The 21706-nt window shown below is 38.2% G+C and overlaps 1 protein-coding gene across 6 annotated transcripts; it reads left to right on the top strand.

The window, feature by feature from the left end:
- Positions 1 to 176: 176 nt before the first annotated feature.
- On the top strand, positions 177 to 19817 carry LOC110832283 (tRNA (guanosine(18)-2'-O)-methyltransferase TARBP1). 6 transcript variants are annotated; one of them, XR_015537506.1, is made up of 12 exons: positions 177 to 3266; positions 6125 to 6294; positions 7381 to 7452; positions 9710 to 9938; positions 10818 to 10970; positions 12049 to 12210; positions 13085 to 13273; positions 15193 to 15361; positions 16938 to 17239; positions 18534 to 18670; positions 19253 to 19408; positions 19541 to 19661. XR_015537506.1 is itself a non-coding variant. In XM_087357558.1 (12 exons), exons 1-12 carry the CDS (start codon positions 411 to 413, stop codon positions 19689 to 19691), a joined length of 3219 nt encoding a protein of 1072 aa, XP_087213684.1. In that variant the 5' UTR covers positions 177 to 410; the 3' UTR covers positions 19692 to 19817. The 6 variants fall into 6 exon arrangements, 5 of the variants coding, with proteins under 5 accessions (XP_087213684.1, XP_021924823.1, XP_021924824.1 ...); XM_087357558.1 differs by lacking the exon at positions 19253 to 19408 and having other exon boundaries at positions 177 to 705; positions 2077 to 3266; positions 19541 to 19817; XM_087357559.1 differs by lacking the exon at positions 19253 to 19408 and having other exon boundaries at positions 563 to 881; positions 2077 to 3266; positions 19541 to 19817.
- The last annotated feature ends 1889 nt before the right edge of the window (positions 19818 to 21706 follow it).

The following is a 21706-nucleotide window of genomic DNA, read 5'->3' as shown; positions in this document are numbered from 1 at the left end:
GCGTTAGGCACATGTTCTATCTGTGCGTAATATTTATCAAACGGGCTTTGGTGATTGTAAGTGGCAACAACACAATTGTACATAACCTACACAATGGTACAATCTGAGACCACCACGGTCTTGCTTCACTGTGCTCGTCTATCCATCAAGTTGGTGATCACACAGCAAGGTGCATTTAGACATCTAATTTGCATACACGGTGTTTTGTGTTGGTAACAACATGTGGTCCGTGATACGGGACGACGGTGTAAGGCCATGTTGCTGGTGGTCGTACGCAAGGGCAGACATCAGGTCAAAGCACGTGGTAATCGCCGATCGCGCAGATTGCACATCTCTATGTGTTGGATGTATAGCATATTTTTATGAAAGTTTTGATGTAAAATTTAACAGAAATTACATAGATTATAGCAATGACCAGTATTTTGACAGGAGCTTCTGAATCTTCAACATCAGAACTGATCAGTGTTTTAAATCTTCTTGGGGACGACAAGCTAGAAGATAATGTTAATCGTATTATTTTGGGATTGGTTTCCAGCTTAACTGTAGAGACAAGTCCGGACATTAAGACATTGAATATACTGACCTCTGTTTTGAAATTGAAAAATAAATTGAGGGATGGCACTGCTGCAGAGGATAGTTTACTGGATTGTAAACACATTTTTAATTTGTGTTCATTATTAATAGATCGCAACAGTGATATTAAAGGTCAGTGTTTTAATTGCCTTTGTGATGTTCTTCAGCAGACATTGCTGTTAATGGGGAAGGACTCCCTCTACAGTTGTGTTACAAATGTTGTGATTAAGTGTCAAAAGGATTTGACGTTGTTTGTGAATAATGCAGACATTGAAGAAAGTAAATATGCTTGTTCAAGCAGACCAGAAGTAAGTTTAAGAATTTTAGAAACTGTTTGTGCTGCAGTGCTGCATAAACATGACAGCAGTGCATTGAATCAATATGAAACAGACAGTATTATCTTAAGAAATGATGATGTGTATAATTTGATTTTAACCATTGTCTGTTGTGGTGTGGAACATATTGCAATTCAGACTTTGCAGTCTGTTATCCCAAAGGTAATCATGTGTACCACAGACAACACTTTGCTGCAGAAACTATGGAGACATATAACAACAAACGTTGATAGTGATCTATCACATACATTCCAAATTCTGTGCATCCTGATACAATTTTATCTGCCCAGTGATTTGCAGAATGTTCATATGAGTTACAGTGTGACAAAGGAGAATATGTTCTGGAAGATGTTACAAATTGGACTAAGAAGTGCTGACCCACTGGTCAGGAAGCGGGCTCTGTACCTCATGAAAAGAGCTGTAGTTAGTCTTTGTCAGAACAATACTTCTGTCTCTCTTAACTGTCCTGATGCAGTTTTCTGGTGGGACTCTACAGACTCTAGTGAGGTCTGGGAGCAGTTCTTTCTTATTATAGAAACTTTGGAGGAAAAGCAAGTCCACATAATCAAGCCAGTTTTGCCAGTGGTTGACTTTCTGTGTGCATCATACAATAAAAGTAATATTCTGCATGTGTCATGGATTTTATGTGTATTCTGTAGAATTATAAGTCATTATAACAGTTCTATTGTTAAGTGGGGAATTATAAATTTTGTTCGCATTCACAGAGAGTTACATCTTTCAAGAAATGGATATGTGATACTTGAATTTGTTCGCCCATTTATGAATGGTGTGAGTAACTCTGCCTTATACAGTGGGAATACAGAACATAGCTCTCTGTCTGAAGTAGGAGAAGCACTGAAAGATTTATTTGAGTCTGTCATTACAGAATCTTCTTATGGAGACTGTCGTGCATTCTTCTGTCATGTGTTGGATGTGATGAACTCAATTTCATGGGCACCTGTACCCTTGTTCAATGTAATGTATGCACTAGCACATACACGTAGCATTCCAGTGTGGAACAAGCAGAGCCTTGGAATTCTGAAAGACTTTGTCTCTGAAGCACTTGGGTGTCAATACATATTCATTCGTGGGGCAGTACAATGTATGCTCCTAAATGCAACCATCCATTTAGCAGACCACGACTCGCTTGATGTTTACACTGTTGCAGATTATCTAGGGAGCTTTAGAAGCAGTGAGTCACTAAAGCGAGGGACATCAGCTTGGCAGGACACTGTGAAGTGGATTCAGATGTTTGTCAGTAAGGATGATGCTGCCAGGTTTGTTACCATGACACTCTCAGCTCCAGATGATGTGGTTTGTCTCAGTATGAGGGGAGTGGCTCGAATGGTTATACTGCTGTGTGATGCTGCACTACTGCCATGTTGCATGATTGACAAGACATGCTCCCTGGCTAACTTACTTTACTCAATACTGTCATGTTTCCATAACTGTGATAAAAGACTGTATGCCAGTGAAGCAGAACAGAATCGCACTCTACAGTTGGTTGTGTGTTTGCTAAATGAAAGCCACACAGCATGTGGAGATGATTTGATTAGGAAAACAATAATAAGTTATGTGAATTCAATGATGGATCAGATATTTATTTGTATTAGTAGACGAATGCTGTCAGCCATACATTTGCAAGATTATCATCTGGTGAACTCCTACCTTCTTGCACTCAGTTCATTTGCTGATGAAGTGGACTTTGTGCTTCAGGCTAAAACACACCTCAGTAAACTTCAAGACACAGCATTACAGGTACTAGTGGCACCTGCCCCACCCATGTCCTATTACTTTAGTATGAAAGTACTGTCATGGATTTCTCACTGGTTGCAAAAACACTGTCACTGCACATGTGATGCAAGTGGGCCTTGTGTAATTTTACAAAGACAAGGACTGGTAATACACCATATCATTTGTGAAAGGAGGTTGAATTCTCCCCCTGTAAAACAGAACACAGAGCTGGAACTGACACGAGATTTACAGACTCTCTGGGGAAGAATGATATCAGGATATCTGGAAGCAGGCTGGTCAGTTGTAGCAGACTTTCTGCATTCTTGCCACAAAGCTGAGGATCTAGTCTTATCCTTGAGGAGCGTTGAGGACATTGTCAGTGATATTGCCAGTGCGCTTGAAATTGGAGGCAGGAGCGCGTTGGTACCTTTGATGAATGTTCTGGGGAAGATACTTCCAAGATGTCTGGTCAGTGAGACATTGAAGCTGATTTCCATTTGTTGGAGTATGGTATTTGAGCTTCGAAAAACAGAATTGTTCTGGACAGCCATGGAAGCATTTATACAGATGCTTTTCCAGCCATTGGTAATGACCACTGCTGCCTATCAAGATCATCTTCTTCAGGTTAGTTGGCTTGTCTAGAATAATTAGTTCTGGCATTCTACTTTAAAATAGATGAAATGTTGCCATTGGCAAGTTGAATGCAGCATACACCTTTTCATCTTATTTTTTTAAGATCCACTTTTATATTATCCTTTCACCCATGCTTAGATTTTCCAATTTATCTCTTCAATTAATGTTTTCTAACCAAAGTTTTGTGTATATTTCTAGTTTCCCATGCCTGTTGTATGTCCCACTCATTTCTGTTTGTCACCTTTGCAGTATTAAATACATATTAATTGTGACATGACATGTCTCATTATGTAAATGAAGGCCTGGTGCAAGAGAGTAAATAATTTCTTACACTCAAACAACATCCTTGTCGAGGAACAATTTGGATTTAGAAAAAATCTCTCAACAGAAAGGGCTCTATTTAGTTTCATTAATGAAATTGTATGTGCCCTTAACAATAAAATGCATGTGGGTGGAATATCTTGTGACCTAGCCAAGGCATTTGATTGTGTAAACCGTGAAATATTACTAATGAAACTGAAATTTTATGGAATTCGAGGTATAGCAGGACAATGGTTTAAATCCTACCTAAATAATAGAAGGCAGAAAGTAGAAATGAAAAGCCCCCATACCAATCATAATACCTATTCAGAATGGGGTATCGTAAATCACAGAGTGCCACAAGGTTCAGTTCTTGGACCCTTACTTTTCCTCATATATATCAATGACCTGCCAGCAACTATAAACTCTGTATCCAAACCCATTCTTTTTGCTGATACAAGTATCATTATTACACACCAAGAATTGATCTGTCTTGAAAATATCATGAATGATGTCTTTGCCAACATAAACAAATGGTTTAGAGCTAACAAACTGGCACTAAATTTTGAAAAAACAAACTTCATAAAATTTGTTACTAAGCACAAGACATATCCTAGGTTAAGTATAGGTTATGAAGAAAAATTAATTGTGGAAGCTGAAACAAACAAATTCCTTGGCTTACAAGTTGACAATACCTTAAATTGGAAGAAACACACTGAGTATATTATTCCCAAATTAAGCTCTGCATGCTTTGCCATGAGAACAGTCATACCACTCATGACAGTAGGTACTTTAAAGCTAGTTTACTTTGCTTACTTTCACTCTGTAGTGTCATATGGATTAATCTTTTGGGGAAATTCAACAGACAGTAATAAAGATTTTTACATGCAAAAGAAAATAATTAGAATAATGGCCGGTGTCAAAAGCAGGGTTTCTTGTAGAAAATTATTTCGTAAATTTAATATACTTCCACTTGCAAGTGAATTTATACTCTGCTTGCTATCATTTGTGGTGGAAAACATGAATAAATTTAAGAGAAATACAGATGTAGAAGTTATTTAATAATCTTCCATCGACAATTAAAAGTCTAAATTATGATATAAAGGTATTGAAGCCTGCATTGAAAGATTACCTCTTTACTCACTCCTTCTATTCTGTAGATGATTTCATCTCTGCTGAAAATGTTTAAGTTTTATATCCATAATCTATGTATATGTAAAGCAAGTTTTGTATTTATATTTAAAATTCTGAGGTTTGTGTATATTAATTTGTAAAATTATTTTTCATATTTGTATTGCAGAATCTGAAATTTATGTACATTGATATGTGAAATATGTTCTTGTACTTGTGTTGAAAGTTCTGAAGTGTATGTATTTTGTATGAAATGACATGTTCTACATACTTTGGTTGAGTCCTAAGAAGGATCAATGGAATGTAAATAAACTCTACTCTACTCTACTCTACTCTACTCACAGTAAGACACTGGACTCTAATCATTGGGTCCTGGTTTCAATCCTTTGTCTGATGTATGTTTGGATTTTTATACTCACAGACTTCAGCCTTCACCTTTGCCAAAGATAAAACTCTAGGAAAGAGGAATATACTGGGCCTCCACAGTGGTTCAGAGCCATCTTAAAATATAGGTTTCTTCTGCCATCTGTCATCTTCATGATCAACTTACCATCAGGAGTAACAGCATTCTACCTGTTCGTGTTCCCACTTCAGAAACCTTTCCACACCTTATTACATAACAATCTCAATTCTTCCAGTACTTCAGCTGGTGTAATTACAAATATTATCAGCATTTTATGGTCAGAAACCTCTAGTTTCTATTCTCAGAATGTGAAACCATGTTTTACACCATATGAAGAATAGTTGAAGAATCATAAAATACCTACTATATCCCCAGTGCCTTCTCATGTTTCTTCTTCATTATTAAACCTAGTAGTCATAATGATTTTGAAAGGATGTGAAAGTAAGCAGCCATGGTATAATTTAAAGTACTATCCTGTAATTTTCCTGTAAGGACTGCATAAAATCATGAAAGCTTGTCAGAATAGCTGATCTCCAGGACAGGAATTAACCTGGAACCTCTGAAATACAAGGCATGAGTGCTTACTACCAGACCACAACATTTTGTAGACTTAGATACATCAAATATATCTGTTGTCTGAAACATCCAATGATTGGTTTTCTGTATCACTTAATTTTAGATTTGAATCTTCCTAATTTAAAACCAACCCACGGTTAATAGAACCTGAAGTTTGAATATCACTAATACAAAAACTTGCCATTAGACAAAGTCCCAAGCCAGTTAAATTTACTTACATCCTTAAAATCTATTTTCCAGATACCCATTTTAATATGTATGCATTTCGTGCTTCCCTAATCTTGGCTACATATTCAAATTGTCTTGATTTGACATCCCTAATGAACCCTATACAGTTCCTTGTTATGTGATACTTTCCATTTTCTTAGGTCCATGTAATATAATGAGCACTTTGTTTTGTAATTTGTTTTGTATTGAGGCTATTAGACCAATGTTCCAGTACTCGTACAAGATTTTTTCACATGGCGAAGCAATAGTGGGTCTCTGTAACATACTCATCACACAGCTGCAGAAATTGGCAGCACTTTCATCACCAGATATATTGCAGCGTTACTGTGCAGTCTTGGTGGATGCCTTGACATTTGGACCAGTTCATCGACGGGATCGGAGGTTAGTTATAAAATATACTTCTGTGTGTGTTTTGTTTTAAAAATATCTAAAACTATATGATGTTTTCTATAGATTTGACACATGGCCACTTATTGTGTGGGGAGAACGTGTGAGTAGTGAAAGTAGGCCAGAAGGTCAGTAAGACAATATATGCCAGAAGTGCACAATAGTATGAATTATTTTAGATTGTAAGATTTATTTTTCAATTATGACAACTTACACTGCACCACTTAACAGTAATATTGAGATTTATTTTGTTTAGATTATTCTGGAAGGTACTAGTGATGACATCAGACACCCAAATAATGGGGACAGAGATGGTCTGAAACATTGGCAGGTTTTAACCATGTGACATGGCTGCTAGACCATGAGGATCTTATTAATACTAGTGATGAGTCTGGAGTTAAGGAGTATATATCTTACTTTACATGAACTAATGCTAACAGATTAAACTAATTGTTGCTAATTGTGAATGAGACTATTGTTATGAACAGTATTCTGATGGATATACAATGTTCTCTGACCACAGCAGATCTTCTGTTTATCTGTGATGTTAGACCTTCCTGTACTGAGTAGAATTCTATAACCTGTGTGAAATTGTAGTTAGGTAAAGGTTTCCACATTAAAGTGAGCTTCATGGAAAAAATAAATTACATTATGCCTACTGTAAACAACTGTTGATATCTTTATGATTGTAAGACTTGAGGTTCTCACAGCGGTGAGTATGAAGATATCCATCTTCTGGGTTATTGCGCTGTGTAGTCTGGTCGATGTTAGCCAACGTTTCAGAGGTCATACTGCCTCCGTCATCAGGGCGATGATTGCCCTGATGACGGAGGCAGTATGACCTCTGAAACGTTGGCTAACATCGACCAGACTACACAGCGCAATAACCCAGAAGACAGATATCTTCAACTTTATGATTATGTAATAAACTAATGTAAGAAGCAAATAGAAATTTGACAGGGGATGTCTTCCTTTGTGTATATTTATCCCTCACCCTACTTTTACAGAAAGGTTATATTGCTTCTTTCTAGTTTGTATTGATATTACATTATTGTGGTATGTGTGCCATTTGTTGTGCAGGATTATCACTGATACATGCCGGTTCATCTCTTCACTTGGAAAACAGTGTTCCATCAATGATCTTGCTTCCAAGTAAGTATCCTGGAACATGTTGAGTAAGTCATTTCCTTGTGTATAATAATTATTTACAGGTGCCTACATTTTTATTACTATTAATTACATGTTGTTGCTAGTTTAATTAATTTTTTGTTACATTTAGGTGAAAGTTGATATAGTTCGACGTTTTTAGTGTCATGTGTTGGACATTTTATATGGGTGAAATTCTTTTGACAGAATGAATAATGCATGTGAAAAGACTGGACAAATATGGGATAGTCATGGATAGAGAATTGATTGGGTCAGACAAGGAAGTGTATTATCACCTATATTGTTTCATGCCATAATGAACAAAATCTTTAATGGAATCAGAGAAAAAATAAAAGAAATGGATTCAGAAGCTTTTATTGAATACACAGATTATATCACAATATCGGTGAAGACATGGCTTGAGACAAGACTAAGCCATTGAGAAAGGGTAAGCAAGGAATAGAGACGAAATTCACTTGGAGAAGACGGTAATGTTAAAACCCCCAACAAAATAGGGAAGAAACACAGTAATGGAAATATAAGAAGTGGAAAATGTATCTACTTTTGAAATGTGGAGGAGAAAAGTGGTAAGATTTATTCTTTGTAAGACGGAGAATGTGTGGTTGTACAAGAACAGTGTCATGTGTCTTGTCTACTCTTTCCCTAATCTATATTTGCTTTTATATCTCCTCCCTCACTTAATCTTCTCTGTCATAATTTGTTTCTTATCTTCATTTTTATGCTGTCAAAGCACAATCTGTACATAATATGTTCATACCAATGTAACATTAATAGAACCAACATTTCTTGTAGTGTTTCCACTTCCAGCTGTTGCCTAATGTTTATCCCTCATTCATTTTTTTAAATACTGTGCAGATCAGTGAGTGATTTTCAGCCTTTGTTTTATGAGGGTGTCTTGTATGTGTCACAGAATTGAAGTAAACAATTACAATATACTGTATTTTGTGAAACGAACTGTCTGAAAAATCACTTGTGTTTTTAAATGAAAATCAGTAGTTGGGCACATTTTTTTCTGTTGCATAATAAAAGACGAATTCATGATTATGAAAATATTTGTCACTAGCTCCCAACTCAGTCAATCAGTGAGTCAGTAGTTCTAGTTGTTCAGAAAAATGGGCTGCATAGTCAGGTTGAATACCTCTGCTATAGAAACTTATGGTCCCGCGCTGTAGCCGCGCAGTCTGAGGCATCTTGCTTCAGAACGGTGATACGGAATGAGCACTGGTTTGAGTCTCAGGAAAGAAATTTCTCATGAGATTTTTGACCGGTGTATGGGACTGGTGCCAACCCAGCATCGTGAGGAAATTGGGGAGCTACAATGGGTAGCGTAATCCGGTCATGAAAACTAGCAATGGCTGGGGGTTCGTCGTGCTGACCACACGTCACCCTATATCTGGTTGGATGATCGTTCACCTCTGCTTAGGCATTTGAATGTGAGGCCAGCAGCCAGCTAGTTGGCTTTGGCTCTCAGAGGGCTGTTACACCACTGAATATTATTATTATTATTTATTATTATAGAAACTTATGTCTGATACATGTACTTTTCTTCCATCTCTCATATTCTTTGTCCACATTTCTGCCTGCCAAAGTCCAACCTTGCATTCTCATAACATTTAAAGTAGGAGACTGCCTGACAGAGTAATGTATTGCTGACCACTCACAAGTTGTGTTCAGTGCAACAGGGAGTCTGTTCTGCAGGCAGATGTAGTAATTTCCTATTGTACTATGAATTTAAGCAAAAGAAGCTGCTTCATTTGCAAAGTAGAGGTTCTCACACCCCTGTTCATAAGTGAACTGACCGGTCCCCACATGGCAGCATTCCCTGTAAGTGCCATCTTGTTAGTGGTCAGTTATAGTTTGTAACACCAGCATAATAGCATGAAGCCCTGGTAGGAACTACTAAAAGTAATTAATATGGAGATATAATGAAGTTGTGATGGACTGAGAAAGCTGTGGTGAATAGCAGATTGCTTTCAAGAATACATAAAATTTATAAGAGACCACATTGGTAAAATAAATTAATTCTTATCTGAGTTTACATACCATAAATTATGCTGAATTCATTCACATTTCCATTTTTAAGAAAAAGGCAAGCGTATACTAGAATATTAGACCAGGATCTTTATTATCAGTAGCGCATTTGTCTGAATCATGAATCTACAACTGTTATCTCATTTGCATAAATAATTTGTTCTGTTTGATACTTTAAATTCAGTGTTTTGGGTTGCCTGTTCTGTTGTAGTGATTGCTGTGTGGACAGTGAAGTGCGGGCACGGGCTCTGCAGTTGTTGCTGGTGGCATGTGGCAGTGGCTTAAGCCACCAATTTGTTGGAAAGCTGATGGATGCACTTGTACTGAAAGACAGGGCTGAATCTTCACATAAGACTCGATACTATGGTGATTCACAGCTTCATCGCTTGAAACATCGTGTGATGCAGAGTCTTCTGGTCCTTGAGCCCTTGCTTGATGTGGTAAGTGTACTGGTGGTAACTGTTTCTGTTGAGGCTTCATCTTGCACTACTTCAGTGCAGTTTGTATCTAAGACAAATATCAACTTAATACTTGCTTTGATAATGTATTCCTGTTCAATTCCACGTGTTCCAATTGGGTATCTTATGTACAATTGTGTTTCTTTTGTTCTGTTACTTGTGGGAAGAATTCTGCTTTATGACAAGATGTGCGTGTATCAAATTTTTGCTTTGAACAAGTGCATAACCAAAACAGAAAGTGTCTTAGATACAAATACAGTTTTAAAGTTAAAAGAATATAATACCGTAAAACTACTCATAACTGCACACCATACTTTATGCTGTGTATTTTTCTTTTATTTTTGTTGTGATGGGTTAAGACTATGTCTCGGTGGAAATGGGGCAATGCCAGGCCCTCTGTCCATTCACCAGATGATGCATGAGTGTGCATGGAGCAGCAATAGAATATTACTGACAGGGAAACCTGGAGGACTCAGAGAAAAGCCAAAAATTCATCATTCATATGTGCTCTACTCTTACCAAGCAATTCATATTATCGGTTTTCCTTCATTTCTCCTTACCCTCATCCTTTTTAATTTGATCAGTATTGAAGTATTCTGCACTTATTTTGTTGATGGGCAGACTTATTTATTTCCAGAAAGCATGGTACACCTACAGGTCTATGTTGTATCACAACACAGAAGACCACAATTTGTAGGTTTTATTGTATTTGCGTATGTAAGTATGAAATAATGCAACGATGTCTATGTTCTGACAACAGCATATTGGCCAACACAGATGACTGACATATTTTTCTTGACTGACTGGAAGATTCATTCCCATAGGCCCTTCTCTGTCTCTTTATTGATGCGTGTGTCACAGGAGACAGCAGAACGGCTTGTGCAGTGGCTCCAGGACAGTCTTCTGATGGAGAGTCAGCAGCCCAGTGTCCGCTACCAGCAAGAGTGGCTCCTTACAAGACTTTTGTACCACCATCCTCACCTGCGTGACAGACTGTGGGACATGTTTCAGCAGGTAGGTATCTACACAGAAGGTATTAACCTAATGTTTTGTTAGAAACTGAGTGTTTGATGTTGCTAATATCAAAGTACACCATTGGACATGCTTCTAAGCCATTTCACATTGTCATAAGATGCTTGCATAAGATCAGTTTTCGTACTATCCTTTCATCCAAGCTCATGTTTCCCTTTTGGTGTCTTCTGTTGGTTTTTAATCAACATTGTGTGTGTATTTAATTTTCTCATGTGATTGTGTGACAGAATACATAGGCAACAGTTGCAGACTGCATAGTAGGGGATTAAACTTTCATTCACTTTTCTATTTGCAAATTTTTTCCAAATATTGGCACGCTCACTTTATTGTCTTTCTTGTGTTACTTTAAAAAAGAATATGTAAAAAGTAATGAAACAACTTTGCCTCTGTTTTGTGCATTTAAGTCCATGTCCAAACAATGAAACATTGTGTAAGTTCATGGTTCTTGATGTCCATTATTAACATCACCATTATAACTTGCATCCATAGATTTATTGCAAGGAGCTCTTCACTTCTATCAAATCCTGACTTGGGTTTTGGCCTCATTGCATCCTGTTCCCTTTCGTCATTATCTTCATAATACTTTCTCCCTGAATTTTATTGTGTATGCCTGTAGACCTTCTTCCTTGTTGTCCTACTTGTTATCGATGGTATTATTCATTTTGCTTCCTGTTTTCTCAGTATGTTCTGAATATGTGAACCATCTTCCCAGGTGTCTGTGTATCATCTAGGTTTCTTACATCTGTTATCTGCCATACTTAAGGTACTTTTTGTTTTCTGTCCTCTTCCTTTTCATGTCAGTATGATATCAATACCTTCTTCTCAGGTTTGTATATCTTATTCCTTTAGTTTTGTCAGTCATAATTCCTTGTGGTATCTTACATTTTCCATCCTGTTCCTATAACTCGTTATGTGTTCTGAATAGTTTCTTGCCATGTTTGCAAGTGCCAGGTTTTTTAATAGCTTCATTTTTCTATTATTCTCCTTCCCACAGTATGATCTGAATATCAACAGATCACTGTGTGATATTAAATGTATGTTTTTTATGTGATTATTGCAGGGAAGACAGAAGCGGCCTGGCAGCATGTGTTCATTCATCGCAGTCCTGTACCAGCTGGCATGTGTGCTGATTGATGAAGAGGAAGTATTTGTGGGCAGGAGCATGCGTGAGATACTGCCTTGCTGTATGGCCCAGCACTTCAGTGTGCGCCTCTATGCTCAGGTAAGAGGTTCCCAGGTGTGCCTATAAAACATTTACATTAACAAAATGGAAATCTGTGTATTCAGACATTCCATATCCAGAGTTTGTGTCCCTTATTGTTTTTTGTGTTTATTTATTATACATATAAAGGCTCAAAGAGGCTTTTCTTGAGATAGTAAACGTATTGAACACTAGCATAAATTATATATTGTTTTATTTCATTAAATACATTGCAGTCTGTTGAAAACCACAGTTTTGCCAGTAGCATATTTCAGACATCTGTGGTTTTGCATTTGTATCCAGTTTTGTTAACTCCAATATTTGGTCTCGTGTGTTGCGATGTCTGCACTAAGAGATTCACATTTGCTGGGAGCAGGCTGTAGTGGCATCTTAAATGAGTTTTGTACCTTTCATACTATGATTAGTTATCTTTCTTTGGCACTGTTTTAAATGCTTTTTAGTCACCAATATTTTTTCTTAACTTCAACAACATTGTTGATGTAAGATTGTGTTACATGATATTGAAAAATATATCCAATAAAAGTGGCTCTATTCTAGGTTGTAGCGCCATGTAGTCTGGTAGAAGCTTATCACCACCCTGAAGATGTGGAGGCAGCAAGGACTTCTGAAACGTAGGTAAACTTCTACCAGACTACATACCACTACAACCCAGAAGACCGTTCACCATGAAATCATTAAGTATTTTATGTTTTGGACAGTGGTGTGGTAGGTTTATTGGTATAATATGAAAATGGGCCTTCAGGAAATATGTAATAAAGATGGATTGAATTGGGCCAGGGTTCTGTCCTGTATACTGGATTCAGTTGTTGCAGGATTTTGCCATGATGTGTTGAAGATTGATTCTGTTGCGCTTGTTTTCTTCTTCTTGTGTTAGACAACACTGCAGAAGCTGATTGCACTCTGTAAGGCCCAACGACTTGACCGAGTTTCTACTGAGTACTACATAGTGGAGTTGAGTTTGCAGGCCAGTGTGAAGCATGGCAATGCTGTGAAAAATGTCCACAAGTTGCAGGAAGATTTCTACTTCAGTGCTTTCCATCCCGTTGAGCATTACACTCTTGAGGTAAGTAGGAACATGACTTGGGGTTTATGTTGAATTCAGGTATATTCACATGTACTCATATTAAAATAATCTGTATATATTCCCAAGTTATTATAACTTTCTTTTAAATGCTTCCATCTGCATACAGAATCTATTACGATTATAAATCAATAAAGATGAAACTCGGTTATCTATTTGTTTGAATTCTCTGTATGTGAAAGTTGTTAGATGTACGCACATTATTTTCTGTAATATGTGTTTTCTTTCACTGCACACAGAAATAATTTTTGATACAAAGTTTTAGATGTGTCTAGAAAACAGTCTGGGCCTACTTTCACATTCCTAGCTGCAGTAACTCTAGTTTTTGTCATCGAACAAACAACTAATATATATTTCATTCAGCTGCAATCGTATTACAGTAGGGCACCGCTTATATGGCAGGTTAGGGACCAGACACCCCCCCCCGTAAAGCGAAAATCGCCGAAAAGCGGATCTTTGCCTTAATTCACTTGCAAATGCATATCAAAGCCTAATAAGATGTTTACACTACCATATAGTAAGTGCACAATAGCGCTAGGCCTAAGAAAACGATATGAAAGTAAAATTAATGTCAGTAGTACACACATTGTGGCTCGTTTGATCTTCAATCCACACAACTAAAAGTTTTTCCATGTCGGCAATAAGGCTATCTCTTTTTCTTATGGCTTTAGAGTTCATTCGTGTGGCACTTTTAATTTCATTTAACACTTTCTCCTTAGCGTTCACGATGGCACTAACAGTTTGGCGAGCCAGGCCTAGCTTACGTCCTATCTCAGCCATAGACATGCCTTGTTCACGAAGTTTATTTATATCTAACTTGGCATTTAAAGTAAGAGGCTTACGACTCCTCTTTTTATCGCTACTACCCTTAGACACCATTGTAATTACACTGTAGTAACACAAAAATATTACATAAATATACAGTTTGTAATAACTTTGAAAAATTGCCAGAAATACAGAGAGATGCGGAGCGCACAAAAGCTGTAAACAGACTGAATCAGCGACGAGAAAATGGCGCCAGACGCACTTCTCTGACTCAGCTGTTGAGTGCCGTATTAGCGGAGCGCCGAAAAGTGGGGCCCTACTGTATTTTATAATATAAAGAAAATATTATGCAGAAGTTTAATTTTTTTAAAGTGTTTACCACACAAGATGTCAGATCAATGGTACCAGTGTTCCTCCATCCTCGAAGTTAACAGAGTTGGCATTTTGGTATTACTGATGGTAGGATGGGTACATTTTGGTACCAAGTTTAATGAAAGTCCCTCATTAGGTTCAAAATTTTAAGTGACAGACAGATACACCTGGACACTGTAATGGACATCATGATACCATTAACCTAACTTTCCTTAAAAGTATACTTCCCCATCTTTATATGTTTTAATCCTCAGCCTATTGAGCTGGGCATGACAGCAGCCATTTAAATTAAGACCTTAAAATTGTTTATGGGGAAAAAATTGTTATACAGAATTTAAAATTTGTACTTCAATATTGGGGGGTGGGGGTGCTCTTACTGCGTCCTGATAATGAAGGCAGCAGACACCTCTGAATATCTACCAGACTACACAGCACAACCCAGAAGACAGCTGTCTTCATATTTGTCTCCGTGAGAACCTCAGATCTCACGTACATGAAAGTATATTGTGACATATTTTCTTGTTTTTATTCAATGTGTTTCTGACACATGCCAAACACATACAGGAAACCCCTGAAGTGCTCCTCATCAGTCTTAAAGATTGCTTTGTATTTTTTTACAAATTATTTATACAGGTATATCATTGGTGTGCAGTATTGGGGTATTGACAATTGTAGTTTAATGTAAATTGCAAAGTGTTGCAAATCATAACTTATTCTTGTTTCCTTCCTTCTTTTAAAGGGCATGCTGTGTAATTGCTTTTCAGACCATCTTTTACGATCTCCCACGGTTAGCTGGTGTCACCGATGAGGAGTGGATTTCTCCTGACCTCTTGAGGTCCTGTGGTGTGTCTGAGATGAGTCACATTGACTTGGTAAACTCAAACTGTGCTCTTAAGCAATTTGCTGCAGCTGCTTGGATGCCGAAGTCCTCAGGTTAGTGTAGAGACAGTGTACACAGTCTACAATAACTTGCTTGATAATGCCTTCAATCATATTCTTACATCCTCTGAATATCAGTTATGAAAGTGATCCAGTTCTTGAGGAAATAAATGTATTTGAACTGAATTAAAGTAGTTTAGTGTTGTGGTTCTTGATCAGGTCACTCTTGTATCACGTACTGAAGCAGCATACATTTCACATCTTCACAATCTACTCCTCTAATATGATGATGATCAACATCACATGTTAAAATAAGCAATTTATAGGTTGTATTTAACATAACCATAACCTTTTTTCAAGTTCCCCAATTCTAAATATGGCTGTTAGGGTCTGGTAAACTATGGCAGTTAAATGAATTCATTCTCTAATTTTCTCTTGAATTTTTCAATTGCAGTTTTACTACACACAAAAGACCTTCAGCCATCTTCGTGGTGAATATACAGGGTGATTTAGAAGTATGTTTACAAACTTCGTGCGCGTGTTCCAGGATCAAAAATAAGAAAAAATGTTCCTATGAACATGGGGTCAAAATAGTAGCCAAAAATAAGTTTCAATGAATTGACTTTATATCAAAATGAAACCAGCTTCCAATAAAGATATTTAATTAAAGTTTGGGCAGAAATTGTTGACGACATGCTTATTGGTCCACACATGCTTCCATCGCGTCTAGGAGGACCTTCATATCTGTGATTCTTAAGAAGACACTTGCCACGTCTCCTTGAAGATGTACCACTGAATACAAGAAGAAAAATGTCGTTTATGCACGACAGAGCCCCAGCACATGTCTCCGATCATGTCAGATATCATCTCAATGAACAGTACCCTCAGCGATGGATTGGGCGTGGATGCAAAGTAGCATAGCCACCGAGGTCACCAGACCTGACTCCGTTTGTCTTCTATCTTTGGGGTCACTTGAAGTCTGTCGTTTATGCAACACCCATAAACAGTGATGACAACCTTTTGGGAACGTGTGCAGAATGCATGCCAGATGATTCAAGGAAACCCTGGTGTGTACGAATGAATTCGTCAGTCTTGTGTACGTCGTGCTCGTTCATGTGTGGAGAATGGAGGAACAACTGTTGAGCATCTGTTATAAAGAAACATCCCTGTCCTTATACTTGGCAATAAAGGCATACATTGAACATTATTTTTGGCTATTATTTCGAAAATGAAACTTTTGCGACTCCATGTTTATAGGAATATTTTTTCTTACTTTTGATCCTGGAACACACACACGAAGTTTGTAAACATACTTCTGACTCACTCTGTATATTATTTCCTGTAAGAGGCACTGTATTATATTATTTGTCCAGTTCAGCATTCATCTCTCTGGTAGTCTGTTTTTATGAAGTTTTGGTACCAGAACTGAATATAAATTTTCTGTTTTACTGAAGCATGCCAATTTTGCAGCCTATCTCAGTTTTACTACAACAAGACTGGATGAATAGGAAAATTTATAAAGTTACTCCTTATTTTCTTTGCTTCTTTCTATTGTACCCCTCAGTTTGTCTTTATTCAATGTGTGTGTTTGTATGTGGGCAGCAACTTCCTGTATGCATGTGTTTACTAGTTGGTGCAGAAGATGATGCTGCTTCCACAATAAGACTCCATAAAAATGTGCAGAAGAAATTGGTACCCTGGCATGCAATGATTCCAGAACAAGATCTGGCATCAGAACTGAGACAGAAGAGACAGGAGGGACTTATAGTTGTAGCATCTCTCATTGACTGTCTGCCTAATCTGGGTGGCCTGTGTCGCACATGTGAAGGTTTTGGAGTCTCAGAGTATGTTGTTGGAAGTCTGAAGTCCACAGAGGACAAGCAGTTCCGCAGCTTGAGTGTCTCAGCTGAGCAGTGGATACCAATATCAGAGGTAGGGAGATTGAACCAAGTATATAAGTTAAAAGCGATACTAAATAAAATCTTCTTGGGCAATAAAATATACCAGTTCCGAACAGATGTCCAACATTTCAGAAACCATCCCCATCTCTAATAATTGTGTCAGAGGTGATCTAAAAATATTGTACTTCTGTTCTGAATAAATGTGGCTTAGTGCTGAATAAAATTTTATCACTTCTAGTTATTGTGAAAGCTTTAAATTTTGTATGTTAAAAGCATTTTTTACTTAGAAACATTTTGTCCAACCATTACTATACAAGTTACTAAGATAATATTTCCTTCTCCTACTATGTCTTAATCATCACCATCATTGTTATATTCCTCTCTCTTCTACATTTCTCCTGCTTTTGTTCATCATACCATTCTTTCCCCTTCCCTTGATGTCCCCCCATTTTCATAGGTTACCTTATAATGTACTCTGCTGTCAATATTTACATTCTTCTTCTTCTTCTATGGCGCAGCAGCCCGAAGTCGAGCTAAGGCCTCCTCCCATGTGGGAGGTTTCTTTGTCTTTTGAAGTGTGCATTTATGAGTAGTGAGTGACAAGCCCTCTGCCTCTGCACAATTTATACTCAATTCTGATTTGCCTGCTAGAGCCATCTAGCAGTGAATTAGGAGAGACTTGTGTGAGAAAATTACCGCTGAATTTTGCTTATGAAATATCTTTATTCATGCTCGTAAGGTTCTTTTACATACCATAAATCTACGACATGGGACCACCGGCTTTACTTCCCCTCCGAAGGAAGTTGTGCTACGGATTTTTATCACCCTTAAAAATCAGTCGACCTCGGCCGGGTTTGAACCCACGAACCTTGGGTCCAGTGGGGAGCACGCTAACCACCAGTCCACCGAGGGTGACCAATATTTACATTACCTTCCCTTAAATTTAGCTTAGTGGTATTTAAATAGACCATCAGAGAGCCGTAGTGGTATTTAAAAGGGACCGCAAAGGGTTAAGATAAAAGACATGGAAAACACCCAAGAGGGAGATCAGGATCAAGGTGGGAACACAGATTAGGAAAGATGTTGCACATAGTTAAGGAGGAACATGAGCAGACGTAGAGGAGAAGCTGTGGGAATTCAAGATTCTGTTGGAGAAGTTTGGTTGTCAGAGGACTGCATTAATTGAAAATAAAAGAAGTCCACAGTCACTGAACACATCATTCCCAGTTTATTTACATCACCTATCATTTAACACTATAATTACATGTGCAGCTGATACATGAATCAGGAAACATATAACAGATTTACTGTTACTTCATATTCAGGTGAAGCCTCACTTGCTGTCCAGGTATTTGGAGGTCAAGAGAAAGGATGGTTACACACTGGTTGGAGCTGAGCAGACAGCAAACAGTACTCGGCTGAATGACTTCAAGTTCCCTCAGAAGGCACTGCTCTTGCTGGGGTAAGTATAACTATATGATTGGCTGTATAAGTGAGGAAGTCAGTTACAAGAGAGATTTCAGAGGAGCAGTATTAGTTCTCTGTTGGTTTATGTGTTGGCACAATGCATCCAAGACTCCAAAGAATTACACTTGTAGGATTTTATACTACATGTACTGACAGGAGACAAAGCAGCAAGTAACATTACACCAAAGTATTTAGTAATATCACTTGAAACAGTAACTGATAATGTCATTTTTTCACGTTTCCTTCTCTCCCGTAAAGTCTGATATTGCATAATGAGGATGTTTGTGATTTATCCTGTTTAGCATTGGAAATTTTGATGATGTATGGGTATGTAGCATGAATGTAGGGAATAAATTTACACAGTTTCAGCAAGGAATCAGTCAAAAGACTAAGGATAACATCAGCTGTGTGTGTGTGTGTGTGTGAGGTGAATGTGACAGGCTCGGGAATGGGTTCACTCTGTATGTTTTGCTATTAGAGGTATTGGACCTGTGGATTATATTTCCTGAAAATTAGTTTTATTTCCTTAATAAAGTTTTGTGCATAATTTGTGCTAGTATAAATTTGTTATTTGCAGGACAACAGGTTCAGAAGTATAAAAAATAAAAACTTTTCAGTTGGCCATACATTGCTTGACTGCAGGCTATAACCCAGTGTTTTATTCCTTAATGGGAGTACAGACTTTTCTGTCACAACACTGAGCTGAATAGTGGGGTGCAATCCTCTACAACAGGTATGAGGACCTATTTCCTCAAGGATAAGGTGGCTTGGTGTATAGCTAAATGAGCTCTGCCACTTACTGATCTCGGCTGAACATTGGCTTAGGTATGAGGGTCTATCCTAATCTAGTTTCATTCCTTTCCAGAAATGAGAGGGAAGGCATCCCACCAGATATCCTACCATTTCTGGATGTTTGTGTAGAGATTCCCCAGCAGGGAATTGTGCGCTCCCTCAATGTGCATGTGACTGGTGCATTGTTTGTGTGGGAGTATATGAGACAGCAAGCTCTGACATGATCACATTCAAATACATTTCACAAAAGGCAGGAATGTGATACATTGCATTATGGGTAGTATCCTGTATTTCAGAATCTATACATGTTCTGTGGTTTAATAAAACTGCAGTGATTTAAATCTGGTAAACAGCACAGCATTGGTATATCCATCTCCCATATCTACTTATCCTCATCCAAATGTGAATCGGTGAATGTGAATCAGTAGGTGGATTAATGTGCTGGTTGCAGGTGGGTGAATACGTGTGTGTGTGAGAGGGGGGATTAGGTGGTTCAGTCAATGCCAGTGGGCGCATGAAGTGAGTAGTGGGTAGGTCAGTGGTGAGCGGGTGACTAGGTCGCACAGTCACTGAATTATTAGGAAAGTGGCTGAATGGGTTGAGTGTTAGAGTAAGTGAATGATTCGGTTCAGGCAGTTGGTGTCAGCACTATGTCAGACACAGTGTGGGTGATTAGGTGAGTTGTGAGTAAGATGGGTTAACAGATGACAGCCTGTGGGATGAAACATTGGGGACTGAAGGGTGAGTGCATGGGTTGATGCCGAGGTTTGTTAGTGTGTGAATAGGTGTGTTAATAATGACTGAGGGTCCGCCAGAGACTGTCGGATGGAGACCGGATACGGCAGACACCGGGTCTGGCAAAGACAGAGTCTGGTAGATACAGAATGTTCTGAATTTTTATTAATTCAAAAATTTTCAAAAAATTACACATTCAAAAAAAAATTTCATTGCTTTCAATTTTTAGGACATTTTGAAAATTTTCAAATGTTGACATTGCATTTAATTTTGAATATCATTCAATCAGACACTGGGTCCAGAAGAGAACTGGTTGTCAGAGACTGAATCCAGCAGTGACCTGGACAGGCACAGACAGGGTCAGGCAGAGATGGGGTCCAGAAAAGAAACAGTCTGGTAGATACAGTGTTCCAATTTATTTAGTTTTGTGCGCTTTTTGGACAATTTCCAGAATTTTTTGATTTTTCGAAAATTTTGAAAAATTTGGAATTTTTTTTCAAAATCCTCCAACCCAATCCCTGCCAGAACCGGCCTCTGCCATACCCGATTTTTGAAGAGAGGACCGGACCGTCAGAGACCTAGCACAGCAGAGACAGTGTCCGGCAGGCACCAGGTGAGAGTCTGGCAGAGACAAGGTCATACAGAGACCGAGTGAGTCAGTGACCATACCCAGCAGACACTGAATGATTCAGAGACCTTGTGAGATAGACATCTCGTGTAACAGAGACCGAGTCTGGCAGTGACAGGGTGCGGCAGAGACCGGTTCTATTAGAGGTCGGGTAGGGAGAATTTCGAGAAAAAAATTCAAATTTTCGGAAAATAGAAAATGCCGGGAAGTGCCTTAAGAGCGCAGAAAACCAAACAATCCTGAAATTTTTGAAAAAAAATTAATTTGATATTTTTCAATTTTTTTAGTTTTGTGCGCCCTTTGGACAATATCCAGCTTTTTTTGATTTTTTAAAATTTTGATAAATTTGGATTTTTTTAAAAAAAACTCTTCACCAAATCACTGCCTGCACCGGCCTCTGCCGTACCCGGTCTTTGAAGAGACGGGACGTCGGAGACCGGATCATACAGAGACAGGGAATATCTGAGACCGGGGGAGGCAGAGACCGTGTCCGGCACGCACGGGTAGAGTCCGGCAGAGACCGGGCCATACAGACCAAGTGAGTCTGTGATCGTACCAAGCTGAGACCGCGTGAGGTGGACACCTCGTGAGATAGAAGACTGAATAACCATGACCTATACGTGACCTCATTTTGAAATGAGTATGGTCAACCAGGTATTTACAGTTTCGCAGAAATAAGCGTGAGAATGTATGACCTTGAGAATTTTAAAGACCTCTATCTGGGAAACTAGTGGACCGATTTTATAGAGCCTTCCTCATGACCTTGACCTGTACGTGACCTCATTTTATCATGAGTATGGTTAACCACGTATTCACGGTTTGGCAGAAATAAGCGTGAAAAGCTATGACCTTAAGAATTTTAAAGACCCGTATCTA

This window comes from Zootermopsis nevadensis, unplaced genomic scaffold (genome assembly GCF_977971745.1).
Source record: "Zootermopsis nevadensis isolate Lab colony 2312 unplaced genomic scaffold, Znev_1.0 Znev_ptg000028l, whole genome shotgun sequence".
Lineage (NCBI taxonomy): Eukaryota > Metazoa > Arthropoda > Insecta > Blattodea > Termopsidae > Zootermopsis > Zootermopsis nevadensis.
This window is presented reverse-complemented; position numbering and strand designations above follow the sequence as displayed.

Bases quoted from the DNA above. Each gene is read 5' to 3' on its own strand.
- LOC110832283 (XM_022069131.2), top strand. From the start codon at position 411: ATGACCAGTATTTTGACAGGAGCTTCTGAATCTTCAACATCAGAACTG. The intron at 9,939-10,817 runs GTAAGTGTACTG...CGTGTGTCACAG, and splicing joins TTGAGCCCTTGCTTGATGTG to GAGACAGCAGAACGGCTTGT. The intron at 12,211-13,084 runs GTAAGAGGTTCC...TTCTTGTGTTAG, and splicing joins GTGTGCGCCTCTATGCTCAG to ACAACACTGCAGAAGCTGAT.